This window comes from Antechinus flavipes, chromosome 4 (assembly GCF_016432865.1).
Source record: "Antechinus flavipes isolate AdamAnt ecotype Samford, QLD, Australia chromosome 4, AdamAnt_v2, whole genome shotgun sequence".
Lineage (NCBI taxonomy): Eukaryota > Metazoa > Chordata > Mammalia > Dasyuromorphia > Dasyuridae > Antechinus > Antechinus flavipes.
The window spans coordinates 66,075,586-66,095,556 of record NC_067401.1 but is presented as its reverse complement, the minus strand read 5'-3'; the positions used below and the strand labels follow the sequence as shown (position 1 = coordinate 66,095,556).

Below are 19,971 nucleotides of genomic sequence, written 5' to 3'. Positions count from 1 at the left end.
TTTACTTGTCTCCCCCATGATAATAAAAATTTCTTCATTGTAAAGATAGTTTTCACCTTTCTTTTTATCTCCAGCACTGAACTATAGTGCTTGATAAATAGCAATTACTTAATAAATGTTTGTGGAGTGATTTAAGGTAGTCATAATTTAAGGTAGTATTTGAATTTTTCTATTTCCTGCTTTTTATTATTTCAGACTCATTTGAATTAGATAAGGTTGGAACTGTTGTAATTGTCAATTATTTATCTACATGATTATTCTGTATACATTCTGTATAATTAAAGGACTCTGATTGCAGACTGACTTTGTTGACATCACCGATTAATCTGTAAAACAGGAAATTTTGTGAAGCTCAGAAATACCATGACTTACCCTGATAACATTGCTAATAAGTGTTAGAGATTTTTGAACTCTAGTCTTCTGGCTCCAAATTCAGCTCTGTTTAGTATGTGAGGCTACTTTTCATTCTTCTGTGTTCATATAAGAAAAATAAAAGTTAAGCATTAATATTTTTCCCCATTAATAATAGCTTTTATTTTCAAAATACATGCAAAGATTGTTTTCAACATTCACCCTTGCAAAACCTTGTGTTCCAAATTTTTCTCCCTCCCGTAGACATCAAGTAATCCAATATATTGAACACGTCCAATTCTTCTACACATATTTACACATTTATCAAAGCATAATATTTCTAATAGAATATTTAATTTGAGCTGATCTATGATTCCATTTTTAAGACTTCTCATATTAAAATATTTTTGCATTGATTAGGCTATTTTTTTTTTTAAACTGAAGATGTTTTATACTTCTTTTGGATAAAAGATATTAAAGAAACATTTGTGTTTATTGCTAAAATATCTTAATGTAAAATGCTCTAAGTAGATTAAGAATCTGAATTGGAAGGAACCTTAAGAGAACACTTATTATCTGCATAAGGGGAAAAAAACTTGTACAGTATATTGACAAATGACATTTTTTCCTCTTCCCCCTCCCAAAAGGATAAACATTACTTTTTGAGATAGCATATTCTATTTTTTGATAGATAAGATTATTATGGAATTTTTTCATATAACAACTTCAAACTTAGCTTTTTACATCTATCTATTGCTTTTAGCTCTACAATTGGGGCCAAGCAAAACAAATCCAATCCCCCTTTCATGTGTAGGGTAGAAGTCATATTTTTTTTTAATAAGTTGGGCTATTGCTTTATGAAGATGGAAACACCATTTTCTTTCCTGCTCTGAAGCCTTGGTACATCATAGGCACTTACATCATAGGCAAATTGATTGAAATATGCCATTCTGCAATTTAGTTCTTAATTAACTATTAGTCCAAGTTGACTATGTCTAACCCCTTTCATATATGATAAACCTTCAAATACTTGACAGTTATGTATTAATATTAAAATTTTCAATATTCAATCAACCTTCAATTCCAATAGTCATTAAGCATTTATTAAGAATTTATGTCAGACACTGCTCAATAAGTTCTTGGGATACAAAGAAAGGCAAAATACCAAAGAATTCTTATTGTGATGGGGGAGCTAACATGCAAAAAAATGCAGAGAAGAGATATTTAGATTAATACATATATATATACATAGAAGGGGTCCTACACTGACGTGTGTGTGTGTGTGTGTGTGTGTGTGTGTGTGTGTGTGTGTGTGTGTGAGAGAGAGAGAGAGAGAGAGAGAGAGAATCTCGGGGAAAGCAGTAATTATGAGTGAACTTAGGACAGGCCTTTTGCAAAGATGGGATTTGTGTGGAGTCTTAAAGGAGGGCAAAGAATTTAGAAAGTGGAGGCAAAGAGGGAGACTATTGTAGGTGTCTGGAACTGCCAGTAAAAGGCAGTTGGAAGATGGGGATGTTTGTTAGTAGCAAGAAGCAGGTCCTTGTTGGATTCTAAAGTTCATGGAAAGGAGAAGGGGTCTGGTTGTGAAGTACTTTAAAATCCAAATAGCATTTTACATTTGACCCTAAATGTAACAGGGAGCCTCTAAATTTATTGAATGGAGGGCCAGGAGAGAGGGGGACTATATGGTTAGACCAGCATTATAGAAAACTGCATGGAGGACTGAGTACAGAGAGACTGTGCCCAAGGCAAGGAGATGGTTCTAGCTTGAGGACATGTATAAGCACCCCTCTGGGGATATGACTCTGGGTTGAAGAAAGAGAATATGTAAAAGAGGTGTGGTGAGGCTAGAAATGCCAAGATCTGACAACAGATTGTACAGGTGGGATGGGGGTTAGTTAGGAGCTGAGAATGACAACCAGGGCTGTGAATCTGTCTGATGAAGGATAATTGTACCCCTATATTAAATGGGAAGGGGGGAGGGGTGTTGGAAAAAAGATACTGAATTCTATTTTGTCTGTAATGAATTTGAGATATCTATGGGACATTCAGTTCAAGATGTCCACAAGGCATTTGGTGATGTTGGAACCAAAAAGAAAGCCTAGGATTGGATACATATAGATCTTCAAAGAGTCTGCATGGAGGTGATAATTAAACCTATAGAATCTAATAAGGTAACTAAATATATAGCCATTTCTTAATCTTTTTTGTATCATGAAACCCTTTGGCAGCCTAGTGAAACCTGTGGCCTCCTCAAAATAATGTTTTTAAATAATTGAGGGTATTGAGAGGTTAATGAAAAATAAAGATATAATTTTTTTTCCCCATTGAAATTTACAGACTCTAGGAAATCTAGCCATAGACTCCTTCGGGAGCCTATGAACTCTCAGTTACTCTGACACAGGGAAAGAAGAGAAGATGGCCCGCGTCAGATATTTAGGGGAAACACAGTTAGTGAGCATACTCGTAGGTAAAGATCCAGCAAAAGAGACTGAGAAGAGTGTGATGTGATCATAAGCACCTTTGCTATTCTGGATTGTTCTTTGCTTTTCCATCATACTGACATCTGTTCGAAGTGTGATGCTTATAACAGATAATTATAGTACTCCCAACATCCAGAAAATGCATTAAGCCAGGCTCCTCCATGATTTTGAACAACCTACTTTCTTTTTTTGTCTCCTGTCTTATATTCTTGGGTGATTCATAGTGAGCTTAGAATCCATTTACATCCAATATTGGTGGAATTGTAAATGGTAATCTTTTTAGAGAATGGAACTAGCAGTTGACTCAAGTCCATTATTGGGAATATGTCTTGATGAATATAATTAAAAATCTAAATAAAAACTTTTTAAAAATTACATAGCAGAATTATTTGTAGTAAAACTAAAAGCTACGGGTGTGTCTGAAAATTAGGGGAATTACATTTTGGCACATTAAAAAAATGGAGAGTAAGTTAGAAAAATATGAGGAATGTGAAAAAAAAAAAACCATGGAAAAATTAGCAGGATACTGAATGTCTCCTTCAGTTTAGCTTATTGTCTTTTATAAATTGACAATCACCAAGCACTTATCGAGCATCTATTATGACGTTCTAGGCACTGTGCAAGGTAGTAGGGCTACAAAGACAAATGAAACCATCTAGAGCTCACATTTTATCAGGGAAGTCGATATATTTATAAATAAATATATTAATAAACATAAAAAGTAAAATTCTTTGTCCTGGATAGGTGCTTGAACTTGTATCTGAAAAAGATTACTGTCTAAGGTACCACTTGAGCAGGGTTTATTAGTTTTCAATTAAATAAATGGTTATGTAATAAATTTACTAATGCTCTGCAATAAATCATTCATGGAGATTGTGTGGATACAAATTTATATTAGATACTGCTTCAGTGCAAAGGAAGATAGAAAAGTAAATAAAACAAGTTCCTTCCCTCCAGGAACTGGAATTATATATTTTCATATACATTTTCACATTTTTTATTACATGGTTTTTCTTTTAATGTAAAAATTTTTTTTATGTGAATTCCATGGCATAACTTTTTTTTTTTTTAGGCAAGGAAATTGAGTTAAGTGACTTGCTTCCTCAGGGTCATGTAGCTATTATGTGTCTAGTGTTTGAGGCTGGACTTGAATTCAAGTCTTCGTGACTCCAATGTGGTGTTCTATCCACTATACTACCTATCTACTCCATGATATAACTTTTAATGGTGTTTGTAATAATAAAATGTTAATGTTTTCTAGGTATTACATGAAACCTTCCCCAAACATACATTTCTAATGAATGGCCTCATTCAAGGAGTAAAAGTAAGATTGATATTTTTTTATTCATATAAACACAAGTTCACACAAAGAGTTATAAGCAGTGTAATAGCAATTTTAAATATTACTTTATTTTTCTTAATTTTTTTGTAGCAAACTGGTATTTGGTGAATTGTATAATTTCTTATAGAGTATATTTTTTGTATCTATAGTATAGTTTTTATAACAGATAATATAATTCCTCTTGCAGCATATTCACTTTTGAAATTTGCCATTTAATGAAGAATACTGAATTTTTTATTTGTAAGCAATTTTCCAGAGATTTTTTTAAAATAAAGAGATTAAGAATATAGAAGTAGAAACAAAAAGAATTCTATGATCTTTGCTGTTGATCTTTGTATTGCAAAGATTTAACAATGATGCACACTCTTTATTCTTCTAGGTTAAATTTGATAGTCACTTAGAAATATAAAGTGCAGTAACATCTTTTAATGTGACATTTTGCATAGAATTGATCAGAGTGATAATCTTTAATGACCAAGAATTCAGCTAGATATTTTTGTTTGGTTGACTCTCTTAAGTCTTTCAGATGATTTTATGTTGTTATTGTGTGAACTATTTCCTTTCTTCCAGCATTTTGATAGAAAATGGAAATTGTGTTCACTTATCTTTATAAAGTTGTATTTCAAAATCAAAAGCTTTGATTTTTTTTCTTAGTCTTAATAATATAGAAGTTTCAATATGTTGTTTCAAATGTGTTCATGAAATATAATGTTTTTCTGGAAGACAGTAACTGTAAACTTGTCAAATTGGATGTGATATTATTAATTATTTACATTATGTATGGCATAATATTTTTTATATAAGATGACTATATGAATTTGTGAAAATTCATTTTAAAAAATTGTTTTAGGGATTATTGTCATTCCTCAGTGCCCCTCTTATTGGTGCTCTTTCTGATGTTTGGGGTCGAAAATCCTTCTTGCTGCTAACAGTATTTTTCACATGTGCACCAATTCCATTAATGAAGATCAGCCCTTGGTAAGTAAAGATAAAGTTTTACAAGCTAAATATGACTTTCTCTTCTCTCTCTCATATTTTTAAATCTGTGAGGTTAGATTTTTCTTTCTAGCATAAACTTGCCATTGATATTTATAAAAAGACTTTGAGAAGGTATAGTAATCAGGCCATGAATCGATGAAATTTAAAACTGGACATGATCTCATGTTACATGATCTTCAATACATCCATTCTATAGATGAAGAGAATTAGGTCTAAAGAGTTTAAGTGGTTTATCTAAGCTTACTACTACTTGGCAAATCCTAAGTTAGGTGTCCTCTGATCCTTTGATTTTTCACTTCACTGAAACTTTGCATATTGTAGCACAGGTGATGTTTAAGTTATTGGAAATTGAAACTTCAGTGGGTATCTCATCCTGAACTAATCATAAATGTGAAGTGGACCTACCTTTGAAGTAGAAAGTAAAATTCTCTGGAAGTGTACAGAGACAGACAAGAAAAAGCCTTTTAAGTGGAATGACTACTTTGAAAGTTTTATTATTATAGTGCATCTATACAGGAATCTTTTAAAACTGGAAACATCAGTGTTATAATAGGAATTTCTTAAAATGTAGTTCCTTATTATTATCCCTAGTTGACAGTGGAACAGCTATGTTTAATAAAGTTAAAAGTTTAGTTATTTGGAGTTTTTTTTTTTTTAATCCTTTCAGAATGCTCTTTGGTAATTTTAATGTCTTCCTGTTTTACTCAGGAATTCTATCCTAACAGATTTCTTCTAATTCTGTTGGTTTAGGCATAATTGAGAAAGTAAAAGGTAACTTGTTGAATAGCATTATGTAGTTACAAAATAAATGTTGGGTAGCATGTTACTTAGCATTGTTAGATGAAGTGGCAAATATGGTAAAGAGTGAAGAAGCTCTTTTTTTAAAATAAATGTTTTAAGGGTTATAAAAAGATCATCAGTAGTTCATCCTAGTATCTTATGAAATAGTCATCTCATTAATTCAGGTTTCTTTTTGTCAAGTGGGCTTTAGCTCTTTTTTTTTTTATGAGCCATTTATGAAAGTTAAATTTTTGGAAGCAGGATTAAATTAGTAAGTAGCTGTAATAAGATATTTATTATTTGAATTCTACCATCTTTACTCTGAATCACTTGTAGAGCTTTTGGAGGAAAATTTTATTTGTCCTAACCTGTTGGTTATCTACTTCTAGGTGGTACTTTGCTGTTATCTCAGTTTCTGGCGTTTTTGCTGTAACTTTCTCGGTGGTATTTGCATATGTAGCAGATATAACTCAAGAACATGAAAGAAGCATGGCTTATGGGCTGGTAGGTGTATTATTTACTAATATCCATGAAAGATGTCCTTTTTCTTCAAGCATTATACAATATACTGCAGAAGCAACCCTATCTTACTACTAATTGGCCTTGAACTATTACTTCACATTTTATTTTATTTTATTTTTTTCAAGCTTTCCAAGTGATAATTTATTGTACTTTGAATTTCATAAGGGAGAGGAAAATGAGAAATCAGCAAATAAAACTTAGAAATTCTTGGAAGTAATTTTTGAACCTGCTCATCTCTGAAAGTTACCAAAGAAAGTAAACAAGCCTTACTTTTTTTTTAATTAAAGCTTTTTATTTACAAAACATATGCATAGGTAATTTTTCCAACATTGACCCTTGCATAATCTTTTGTTGCAAATTTTCCTCTCCTTCCCTCTACTCCCTCCCTAGCTGGCAGGTAGTCCAATACCTGTTAAATATGTTGAAATACATGTTAGATCCAATACATATACAGTTATCTTGCTGCACAAGAAAAATCAGATCAAAAAGGAAGAAAAAGAAAAACTGAGAAAGAAAACACAATGCAAGCAAATAACAACAGAGAAAGTGAGAATGCTATGTTGTGTTCCACACTCTGTTCCCACGGTTCTCTCTGTGGGTGTAGATGGCTCTCTTCATCACTGTACAGTTGGAACTGGTTTGAGTCATCTCACTGTTGAAGAGAGCCATTTATATCAGAATTGATCATCTAGTCTTGTTGTTACTGTGTATAACGATCTCCTGGTTCTGCTCATTTCACTCAGCATCAGTTCATGTAAGTCTCTCCAAGCCTTTCTGAAATCATCCTGCTGGTCATTTCTTACAGAACAATAGTATCATATACCATAATTTATTCAGCCATTCCACAACTGATGAGCATCCATTCAGTTTCCAGTTTCTTGCTACTACAAAAAGGGCTGTCATAAACATTTTTGCACATATGAGTCCTTTTCCCTTCTTGAAGATCTCTTTGGGATATAAGCCCAGTAGAAACACTGCTGAATCAAAGGGTATGCACAGTTTGACAACTTTTTTTTTTTAATAGCTTTTTATTGACAGAACATATGCATGGGTAATTTTTCAACATTGACTCTTGCAATTACTTCTGTTCCAACTTTTTCATTCCTTCCCTCCATGCCCTCCCCTAGATGGCAGACAGTTTAACATGTTAAACATGTTAAAGTATATCTTAAATACAATATATTTATACATATTTATACAGTTCTCTTGTTGCACAAGAAAAATCTGATTTAGAAAGACAAAAATAACCTGGGAAGAAAAACAAAAATGCAAGCACATTTCAGAGTGTTCTTTCTCTGGGTATAGCTGGTTTTGTTCATCACTACTCAACTGGAACTGAATTGGATCCTCTCATTGCCGAAGATAGCCACTTCCTAGTTTGATAACTTTTTGAGCAGTTTCAAATTGCTCTCCAGAGTGGTTGGATCTGTTCATAACTCCACAAACAATGCATTAGTGTCCCAGTTTTCCCACATTCCCTCCAACTTTTGTCATTATCTTTTCCTGTCATCTTAGCCAATATGACAGGTGTGTAGTGGTATCTCAGCGAAATGGAAATTAAGACAACTCTGATCAATAAGTGATTTGGAACACCTTTTCATGTGGCTACAAATAGTTTCAATTTCTGCATCTGAAAATTGTCTGTTCATATTCTTTGACCATTTATCAATTGGAGAATGCAAGCCTAACATTATTAATGCCTATTTTCATTTTGTAAACATTGTAAGCATCATTCTGTTGTTTGATTCTCTTTTTTTTCTTTTTTTTTTTTAAATTTTATTTTATTTAATAATAACTTTATATTGACATAATCCATGCCAGGGTAATTTTTTACAACATTATCCCTTGCACTCGCTTATGTTTCGATTTTTCCCCTCCACCCCCTCCCCAAGATGGCAAGCAGTCCTGTATATGTTAGATATGTTGCAGTATATCCTAGATACAATATATGTTTGCAGAACCGAACAGTTCTCTTGTTGCACAGGGAGAATTGGATTCAGAAGGTAGAAATAACTCGGGAAGAAAATCAAAAATGCAAATAGTTCATATTCGTTTCCCAGTGTTCTTTCTTTGGGTGTAGCTGTTTCTGTCCATCATTTATCCATTGAAACTCAGGTCTCTTTGTCAAAGAAATCCACTTCCATCAGAATACATCCTCATACAATATCGTTGTCGAAGTGTATAATGATCTCCTGGTTCTGCTCATTTCACTTAGCATCAATTCATGTAGGTCTCTCCAAGCCTCTCTGTATTCATCCTGCAGGTCATTCCTTACAGAACAATAATATTCCATAACATTCATATACCACAATTTACCCAGCCATTCTCCAATTGATGGGCATCCATTCATTTTCCAGTTTCTAGCCACTACAAACAGGGCTGCTACAAACATTTTGGCACATACAGGTTCCTTTCCCTTCTTTAGTATTTCTTTGGGGTATAAGCCCAATAGAAACACTCCTGGATCAAAGGGTATACACATTTTGATAACTTTTTGGGCATAATTCCAGATTGCTCTCCAGAATGGTTGGGTTCGTTCACAACTCCACCAACAATGCATCAGTGTCCCAGTTTTCCCGCATCCCCTCCAACATTCATCATTATTTTTTCCTGTCATCTTAGCCAATCTGACAGGTGTGTAGTGGTATCTCAGAGTTGTCTTAATTTGCATTTCTCTGATCAATAGTGATTTGGAACACTCTTTCATGTGAGTGGTAATAGTTTCAATTTCATCATCTGAAAATTGTCTGTTCATATCCTTTGACCATTTATCAAATGGAGAATGGCTTGGTTTCTTATAAATTAGGGTCAGTTCTCTATATATTTTGGAAATGAGGCTTTTATCAGAACCTCTAACTGTAAAGATGTTTTCCCAGTTTGTTGCTTCCCTTCTAATCTTGTTTGCATTCGTTCTGTTTGTACAAAGACTTTTAAATTTGATATAATCAAAATTTTCTATTTTGTGATCAGTAATGGTCTCTAGTTCATCTTTGGTCACAAATTTCTTTCTCCTCCACAAGATAAACTATCCTATGTTCCTCTAATTTATTTATAATCTCGTTCTTTATGCCTAGGTCATGGACCCTGTTGTTTGATTCTCAATGCCAGTCTGTGTTCTAACAAGTCAATAGCATAAAAGTGAAATTTCATCTGATTTGATCTGTGCCTTTCTCTTCAAAATCCTCATATTTTCAGTTTATTAACATTTCTAAATGAACTTGATTAATAAACCCAAATCAAATTTTTTCTTGCTTCAGATCATACCCATAGGTTTGCCTTTTCATTTAAGAAAGAAAACAGTACATTTCAAGAACTGCAAAATTTAAGCTGGAAATATTACAGAGTATATGTATCCTCTTTATTGGCATGGATAGGAACTGGACTTATGATTTCATTGACATAGGGATTCCACAGTGAAGACAATCCTTCTACAAATGCAAGTCAGCTCCTTCTCTTTAAAGATTAAGAGTTTTAGAAAGCTCCTTGGAACAATGTACATCACATTTTAAAGAGGAAAAAAAGGCAAATAACCACCATCTAGGTCAAAGCTTTTACTTTGAGGAACCATTCATAAAATTCATAAGACTGTCTGACTTTTAAAAGTGGATGATGGTAATGTCAGGTGAGAGGAGTATATTCAGGATGATACAAAGGTGAAATCAACAAACCATGGTAACAGATTAGATATGGAAGGTGAGAAATCTGGATGACTTCTAGATTTTGAGCCATCATTTGGAGGATGATAGGGCCCTTTTACAGTAATAGGGAAAGAAAATGGCAGGAAGGTTTTGGGGGTGAGGGAAGTTACTGAGTTTGGTTTGGGGCATGTTGAATTTAATATGCTTGTTGGAGATGCAAGATTTGAGGTCAGTAGACTTCAAATGGGGCAAAAAAGGGAGCTGAGGAGATCACCCAATAGAAGTAGTATAGAAAGATAAGTAGGGCTGAGAAACACCTATGTCCTCTAGAAGAGAATCCAGCAAAGAAGAAAGAGAAAAAACCATCAAATAGGTAGAAGAACAGGAAAGAGTTATGTGCTGAAAATCTAGAGAGAAAAAACTATCAAGGGGAAGTGATCCACCATGCCAAAGGCTATAGAAAGGTTAAGGAGAATGAAGATAGAGAAAAAGCCTATGTTTTTGAAAGGTTTTTAAAAGGGAACTATATTGAGAATACATTAAAGAAAGGAGATGTTTGGAGGAGGAAGAACAATTAATACAAAAAAGAGGTAAAGAGGGACTAAAAGACATTAGTAGTTATATTTGTAAAGACAATGAGGTAGATGTGAGAGATTCTCATTCAGATCAGACTTATGACAAAGATATTTTGTAATATGTATCCTAAAGAGGCGATGAAAAAAGGATTAGGGAGACTTAGTATACTTTTAAAACCCTGTTTCATGTCAGCTGGTTTTCATAGTTCTATGTTTGGCTTCGTAGTAAAATATATCACAAGATCAAGGATCTGTGGAATCTCTCTTCCTCCATTGATGAAAGCTGTAAATTTGTTAATTTGGTAGATTATCTTTAGTAACCTAAGATTCAGAGAGATTTATGAATTTCTGGCCCAAAGAGAAATGTCCAAAATGTCATAATCCCAAGCCTTTCCTCTCCTTATCCCCAGATAATATGAGATAATGTTAAAAAGAATCTTAAGAAAAAAATCATAATATGTTCAAATATCCAAAGTTAGATTTGCCGTTTTCTTAATTCCAGGTCCAACATTATTCTCTGTATTACCTATTTTTAGAGAAATTAAAAATGAGGTGCTTTTTAAAACATGTTCACAAAAGCAGACTTTTTTTTTTTAAAGTAATACAATATTTTATCTGGTAGTGTACATTTAACAGGTTATGTTTCTCCTATCTTTCCTATGTGAGGCTTCCTCAGATTTGCTCTTTATTTCTTTCAGGTTTCAGCAACTTTTGCTGCAAGTTTAGTAACTAGTCCTGCGATTGGTGCCTACCTTGGACGAGCATATGGGGACAGCTTAGTGGTGGTCCTCGCTACAGCCATAGCTTTGCTAGATATCTGTTTTATTCTTGTTGCTGTGCCAGAATCATTGCCAGAAAAGATGAGGCCAGCATCTTGGGGAGCACCCATTTCTTGGGAACAGGCAGATCCTTTTGCAGTAAGTTACTTATAAAATTATTTATATTTCCTCCTCTTGGCCCTCCTCCTCCCCAAAATGGTGAATTGCATAGATTTAATGTGTTTTTTAAAAAAATTCTGAGGTTGCCCAACTGAGTAATTATTTATTATTCAACTAGTCAGACACATCTGTGATCCCACTGATTTGGTAGTTTCCTTAAGCCATGTAGATTGCATCCTTATTCATGTCTGCTTATCTTCTGTGGCTCTTGTCTACTATAATTTTACCAAAAAGTATTTACCTAACATGCTGGAGGACTTCATAATTTTTTCCTAACAGCTTGAGGATACCCGCAAGCTCTAATTCTTTTAGCTCTTATTTGTCATCAGTATTATTTTTGTTTTAAAAAATATACTTATCTAGATAATAAAGCTAAGAATATACAGAATTACCAGATGCACTGAAGTACATTTTTGTAAAAAAAAAAAATTCTGCTAAATCTCATCATTATTACATATTGCGATTAACTGATTACTTTTGGTTTAAGATCTTATAGTTGTCTCTTTCTTGTTCTAGTCCTTAAAGAAAGTGGGCCAAGATCCTGTAGTGCTGCTAATTTGCATAACAGTGTTTCTCTCTTACCTACCGGAGGCAGGCCAATATTCCAGCTTCTTTCTATATCTCAGACAGGTAAATAGTCAATTTTGCCAAAATGGTATTTTCTTCTTTGTGTGACCATAAATATTTGATATTTAATCACTACCAAAGAGTTATTTTCCAGAGGGATGCATTTCTTCCCTGCTGTGGAGTTGCTTTTAGTTACAATAGCAGTACTAGTTTTTATAGATAGAATTTTGTCTAGCTAATACTGTTTGATCATTTTTCATGTTTCCTTTTGCAAAATGGAGATGCAGTCTTCTATCTGTAAAGATGTTAGTAAATTTTTCCAGAAGGATTTGGGTTTTCATGGGCCTCCTTCCATCTGTGCCCTTTCTTTGGTGTTATTTGATATAGTAAACCCTTTATATATACTTGTCGTTCCTTTGTAACTAGTATCAGATATTTGAGAGATATCTAGATAAGAATAAAAAAATGTTTTGTCTTTTATAGAGTTTAAATGGAGAATTCTAGCTTTATATAGCAGGATATTTATCTTTACTTGTTAGGTAAAATTGACCTAAAGTTCCTCTTTTGAAGTAATTTACACATGTTTTCTCCATATCCTATAATATATTACTGGTATCCACTAAGCCTGAATTTCTCAAAGAAATTATTACTTATTTAATTAGGCATTATTAGAAAGTGTATTGATTATTTCAGACCTATAAGATATTCTTTCAGCTCAAAAAACATTTTATTGAATGACTACTATGTGCTAGACACTATTTTAGCAGTTTCTTCTACAATATAGTATTTCTTATGCTACATACTATGCTGTACTATTTTTTAAATCTATTAATATAAGCTTTTTAAAACTCTAGATAATGAGATTTTCACCTGAAAGTGTTGCAGCCTTTATAGCTGTCCTTGGGATTCTTTCCATTATTGCACAGGTGAGTCTTACTTTCAAATGAAACTTCAAATTGACCCTCAGATGTTATGCTTTTTGAACTATCCAGCAGCAAGATGCTAAAACACTAATTGTGTCAAAGGTAGTGAGGATTAGTGTGAATGGAGTCAGGGAGATCTGTATTTAAGTTACTTAGTCTCTCTGATCCAGTTTCTTCATCTGTAAAATAAGGGGATTGGACCATCCAGCTCTACAATATGATTCTTGATCACCAAGGGAATGGCTATATTGCCAACCTTCTAGGGAAAAAATATTTTAACTACTTGTTTAAAGGAATTTTTTTTGTTTTAAAAGATACTATTTTTAAATTGCCCAAAATGGTTGGAGAAAGGGGAAAAGATTCTTTTAAAAAGCAAGGTAATTGAGTTTGAAAAGCCCCCTTGGGTTTTCTTAAAATTACAGACAATAAATGTCATTAAGTGATTCTTATGGGGCATATAACACATGCATATAATAGAGAAAAGCAGAATTATGTGGTAATTTTGTTCATTCAGTTAACCGACCTGATCTAGAAGTGGACAATATATTTCTGTCAGTGTTTCCTCTATCATTGAAAAGGAAAATAAAATCTCAGGACAAGGAATGTAGACTTTTATGGTGTTCTTCCTCTTGAATTCAAATAACAGTTCAACTGTAGTAGAATATGTCTTGCTTTGTTAGCTTTAATTTTACTTGAATAAGGTTTTGCATTTATTGATTGAAATTAAAAATTCAAAGTCCTACAATTTAGTGTCTTACCTGGATGCCTGTAGTTAACAGGAATAGTCAAATTTAAAATTTAATCCTAGTGACCAGTTGAAAAATGACAGTTCTTATTTTGGCTCCTAAGAAAGTTGCAAGTTGTCAGGAACCTCAGAGCTCATCTCTACCCTTGTGCATTTATAGGAATGGAGTCCTCCTATAGCATAGCTGATAAATAGAACACAAATGGATGAACTCATTATCTTAGCCAATGTTTTCTACTTGTAAATGTTTCAGGTTGTTAGAAAGTCTTTTCCTCATTGAGCAGACTCTGCTTTTTTGTGGTTTAAACTCATAGACTTTAGACTTGATAAGATTTAAATAAGAGAACCTTTTTAATAGCACTTAATATTAGTATATATTGTTTAGAAAACACATATTAAGGCTTCTATGAATTCAGTACTGTTTCTGAATTAATTTGCATTTGATTAATGATAGTAGCATCTACGTATTTTATATGTATATATGTGTGTGTGTGTGTGTGTGTGTGTATACATACAATAAAATGACATTTCTATTCAGTTGATGCAGAATAATAGCATTTATTTAGCTCTTTGAGGTTTATGAAGCACTTTGGTCATTATGCACAACTACCATGTGAAAGCAATGTTCTCATCTTTATTTTACAGATGAGAAAATAGAGAAAGGTTATGTAACTTGACTAGGTCACATAGATAGCAGGATATAACCTGGATTCTTCCTGATACCAAATTCTATACTTTTATCCATTTCAACTCCTATCTACTATTGATGTGTTTATTTTTGAGTTCACAGGCATCTTGCAGTAATTGATTACTCTGGGGATTTCTAGCTCAAAGGATGGGAATTACCACCTGATCAATCCTCTCCATTTTACAGAGCAGCAAACTGAGCTCCAGTTAGATTAAGTGACTAATATTAAGTGATAGAAGCAGCCTTTGATTTAGGATCATTAACCTCTCCCCTTATTACTCATTCTGTCTTTTTGTACCTGTAAGTAATTGTCCACCTACCCCTTACTCCCATCCCTATTTCCTCTCCAGCTTTTCTCCTTGAGTTAGATGTATCTATTTTCTTTGGCAGATTGTGGGCTTCCATACTTTACAATACTTTAATTATCCCAGTTGCTTACCTGGATGTGTTCAGGTTTTCAATGTTCTTCTTTTGTTAAGAATACCTGGTGTGATAGAGGAACAGTAAATAAGTTGGAAGACATTCTTTTTATGACCTGGGCCCAAGCTTCCTCTTCAGTAAAGGAAGAGAGACTGTAAGGCCTTAATCACTTCTAAATCCTATCAACATATATGAAATCTTTTTTTCCCCCATTTTTCAGTTAAGAACATTTCCTGCCTGTTCTACTTCTTGGAATTATTATAACATGTTAAAGTGCTTTATATCATGTAAAGTTTTACAGCATAAAGTTATTACAAATATTCATTTTGCAATTTAACTTTAAAATGTATAGTAAAATCTCTGATTAAAATAGTTAAAAATTAGAACAGCTAGGTGGCACAATGGATAGAACACCAGCCCTGCAGTCAGGAGGACCTTCAAATTTGGCCTTAAACACTTAACACTTCCTAGCTGTGTGACCCTGGGCAAGTCACTTAACTCCAGTTGCCTCAGGGGGAAAAAAAAAAGTTAAAAATTACAAAATTGTGACCTTGCATTTTATGTGGCTATTTCAGTATATATTGAGCCATTTTCCATTATTTTAATGCAGGTTTTTTTTTTTTAACCTCCACTTCTCCAGGCCAGCTTTTTATTCAGTAGACTATGTAGATTTGAGTCTTGACTTAGGGGGCAGTGGACAATAATCTATGCGATAGCATAGCAAATCTGAAACCCATAATTGTTCAGCTTTCCTTTGAATCCTTAACAATTAAAAACAGTAAACTTTCTTCCCTATCTCTGCATTTCAAAAATTTCAAGATAAATCCTTGCAATTGTTGTTAGAAATGCAAATCAAAGATAAAATGATGATAAAAATTATTCAGCAGCTTTATCTAAAAAGTTTTTTTTCTTTAATCCTCTCAGACTATAGTATTGAGTTTACTTATGAGGTCAATTGGAAACAAGAATACCATCTTACTGGGTCTAGGATTTCAAATATTGCAGCTGGCATGGTACGGCTTCGGTTCAGAGCCTTGGTATGTATATGAATTTTCATTTTAGATTTTGTTGTTAGTATATTTTCTCTAAAATGGAAACTTTTTCAATATTTCTTTCTAAATGTTATTTTATCTCCAAATGGGCACAACATTTTTTACCTTGATTTTTCTATAGAACCAGTTTGAAGAATAGAAAGTTCCTATTTCACAGATAATTAGCTGAACCTTCAGTCTCACTTTAAGACCACTGGCTCCTTTGGACCCTAAATAGTACTTAGCTTAGTTTGCAAATCAGCTTAAAAAAGCCCAAAAACTCTCTATTAGTCTGTTTTTACAAAATCCCTTAACAACAAGACCTGAAAGTTAGTTTTATTGATCATTTTTTTTTTCTGTTTAGAAAAAAAGAATTGATTAACCCCAGTGTTCTTTACTGGTGGCAAACCAGGAATGAGTGAGACAAAGTCCAGTTGTTTTGGTCTTACTTCCATGACCTTCTCAGCTTTTCTTGCCACAGTTTGGTTTCCTGCAGTGAGGTGACCATGATGCTGGTGTCAGGATGCCCACAAACGCCATTGTGCCCAGGTATCAGGGGACTCCATGATCTGCCCTGATGTTTCAATACTGCTGAATAATCCTTTCTCTTTTGGTTTGGATTTGATAAGCTTTAGGCAGGTTTTCTGGTGGGGGTGGTGGCTTTGAATTTGATTTTAAAAGAGGCCTGAATTTGTAAGCTTCAAGGTTTCTTTAATGTCAGAAAAAAAAAAAAATTCACTTGCCATCCTGTATAGTTGTTCACTAAAATTTCTCTTAAATGACTCAAAGATTGATGTAAAATTACGTGTGACTTATGTCTACTGGTCTCTTGAAACTGGCACAGAAAAGAATGAGCACACTTTGAACAGGATTAGCTGGTGGTCATCCTGGTTTCAGTGTTCAGAAAACATAGCAGTATATTCTCTAACAGGTCAGATTGTCTCCTCCTCCCAGCCCAGCTAAAAATAACCCAGGTGTATGGATGAACTAAACTCTCCTAATAAATAAGTATGGCAGATGTGCTGATTTTATTCTGAATTTTGCCTTTTGCTTTTTTTATTTCAGGATGATGTGGGCTGCTGGAGCAGTAGCAGCCATGTCCAGTATTACCTTCCCAGCTGTCAGTGCACTTGTTTCACGGACTGCTGATGCTGATCAACAGGGTAAAGAAAGAGGATAACTGTTGGCCTTCTTATAAGGGAAAAAAATAAGCCCACCATTTTTTTTTTTTGTCTTCCCTAGCTTCATATTTTAGTATACAAGCCTCTTGGTGAGAGATTATTCCTCAACTCCACTTCTGATTGACAAAACAAAGATTAGTTACAATAAGTGATTCTCTATTCATTTACAAAACAGATCTATATTCAAAATGTGTTTTAGCTTTTGTTTTTATGAAACAGTATAGTTTCCACTTAGTAAAGCTCTGTAACATAGCAAATCACTGTTTCTGCTCATAACTTTTAGAGAGAGAATTTCATGCTTTTGCCTTTTTAAATGGCTGGGTATAAGCAAATTGAACCAAATCTGATAAGTATACCTGGATACATCGGGATGAGACTGTTTTGGTAGGGGAGAAAAAAATAGTTTGAAAAGGATGTCTGACTCTATATTAGAACAGGGAGTAGAAAGGGAGAAAATTTAGCATAGTGGTAACAACCTGATTGCCAGGAGAGTTCAAATTTCAACCTGCAGTGCCACTGACACCTGCTTTGTGACAAGGAGAAAGTCATTTAACTTCACTTAGCCTCATTTATAAAGTAAATCCCTACTTTACCATAGTAATGCTCTAATACTTCACAGGGCTTTTGTGAGGCTCAAATGAGAAAATAAGTAAAAGGCATTTTGCAAACTGTAAAGTGCCATATAAATTTCAGTCGTTATTCACAGCTAAGAAAATCCTCAAGTGGAATTCAGTTAGAAGGAAACAAGCTTTTATACTGGGAATACAAGTATAAGCAAAAAGACAATCCCTGCTTACATTTTAATGGAGGGAGACTATGATCAAAGGAGAGCAGAAAGGGATTGAGGGTGAGAATTGGAGGGGGAAGGAAAAGGGAAATGAATGAACATTTATATAAGTCCTATTGCTTTACAAATATCTTATCCTCAGAACCAGCCTGGGAGAAGAGTATTTTATAGTTGTAGAAACTGAGACTGGTTAGGGAACTTGCTCTAGGTCACACAATGAGGAAATAACTTACTCAGGTCTTCCTGACTCTAGCCTCAGCACTGAATGGCTTTGATGTCTGGAAGTCTAAAGCAGAGCCAGGCAAGGTGTGAAGGCTGACTGGCCTCAGCCTCTTCCCAAAATGGAGGCCTCCGGAGGGATTCGCCAGGAGAAAAGGGTCCTGGAGGAAGGATATTCTAGGGTGAGGTTGATAGGATAGGGTGATATTCTAAAAGGAAGGAGGCTTCAGGCACTAAGTTCCGGAATAAGATGGCAGATGAAGTAACAGTTTCAAAGCCTACAATGTTGGGTGCAGGGAACGCAGAAACTATAGGGACTTGGTGTCCATTTTCTCTTTTTGAAATTCACCTGAGAGTATCTGTGCTAAAAGGGTGCTCCTTCCAAGGTATGACCTCTCTGTTGGCTAGATCAGTCTTGTCTAATGCCTGAACAGACAGTTTTAGCTCCCACTACCTTGAGCTTTATGTTCAAGCTGCAGTCTTCAATCAGCTTACTGCTGTACCCTCTCCCCAAAGAGCAAGAGACTCTCAGCGTTGAAGGGAGGAAAGGAAAGAGGCATTTTTAGTGTCTCCCTTAGGATCTTGTTGCCTTTCAGGAAAGTAAGAGATCAGAGATTTAGCCTTTACAAAAGAGAAAGGTTAAAAGTGCAACATATTACACATAATTGCTGAAACTAGTTACAGAGAAATCCTGGATAGCCAGAATAATCTATTCAATTTGTGACATAATAAGATCAAGAAATCAAAGCAAAATGGTTCCATTACTGATTTTCCCAGTCACTTTAATAAACTGAAAGGATGTCTTGTCTAAATTGTCATTTGTGGCTGGTGAAAGGAAGAGCTCAAATAACTTTAACAAATAACTTCTGTTAAAAAGGGAACTAAGTCTAAGATGTTAATTACTGCACATTTTACATTTAGTCTACTTTTGTAGACAATTCTGCTCTAAAGCTCATCTCACATTTACAGTATTATATACTGTAAAATGCTTAACTTGTAGATTGTGTAGGCCAAGGGCTACATTTTGTGACTTATCAAGATGCATTTACTCTCACGGCCATATGTCTTCCCAGTTCATAACTCCAATCATTTCATCAGTCTTTCTTCTCTAACCTTTGTTTTGCAGTTCCTCTTCATACAGGTCTCTTCCAACTGAACCACTTTTTGTACATTTCTACATGCCATCTACAAAACCTCATGATCCTTTTCCCCTTACCTTTTTTCCTCATGTACATATGTACATTTGTGTATTTCCTCCTCCTCTCTTTAACTGTTAAATCCATGAAGCCAGGAGTTAGCTTTCATATTTTCATCTCCATTGCCTTAACATGTTTATGAAATGATCATTTAATTGATATGAAGACTATAGTTGCAGCATAGAAATAGTTGTGTAACCAATAAAACTAAATATTAAAGGATGTGTTCTTTGCCATTTAGGTGTTGTTCAAGGAATGATAACAGGAATTCGAGGATTGTGTAATGGGTTGGGACCAGCTCTTTATGGATTTATATTCTACATATTCCACGTGGAACTGAATGAACTACAAATAACAGAAGCAGATTTAGGAACAAGCCAAGCTCCTCAGCATCACACCCAAGAGGTATTTTTTCTTTTAGTTCATTTTAATAAATATAAAAATTTCATTAGGCTGAACTAAAGGACGTATTAGGAGATTATTTTATTAAGTCATTGTTACAAGCTGCTTAGAGCAAGTTTTCTACCAAAGAAATTACTTTATAAAGACTGGGTTTTATTGGTAAAAATCATTTGTACTGTCATGA

General features: G+C 34.1%; 1 protein-coding gene across 1 annotated transcript in view; it reads left to right on the top strand.

Moving 5' to 3' along the window:
• The window catches only part of MFSD14A (major facilitator superfamily domain containing 14A), a 39,368-nt gene that overhangs the window by 17,375 nt on the left and 2,022 nt on the right, over window positions 1-19,971 (top strand). Inside the window, exons 3-11 of the mRNA XM_051993259.1 lie at window positions 4,096-4,158; window positions 5,027-5,154; window positions 6,345-6,459; window positions 11,389-11,607; window positions 12,145-12,258; window positions 13,050-13,121; window positions 15,896-16,008; window positions 17,068-17,165; window positions 19,627-19,790. Coding sequence (XP_051849219.1) covers window positions 4,096-4,158; window positions 5,027-5,154; window positions 6,345-6,459; window positions 11,389-11,607; window positions 12,145-12,258; window positions 13,050-13,121; window positions 15,896-16,008; window positions 17,068-17,165; window positions 19,627-19,790 — 1,086 coding nt within the window. The remainder of the gene's footprint in view (window positions 1-4,095; window positions 4,159-5,026; window positions 5,155-6,344; window positions 6,460-11,388; window positions 11,608-12,144; window positions 12,259-13,049; window positions 13,122-15,895; window positions 16,009-17,067; window positions 17,166-19,626; window positions 19,791-19,971) is intronic.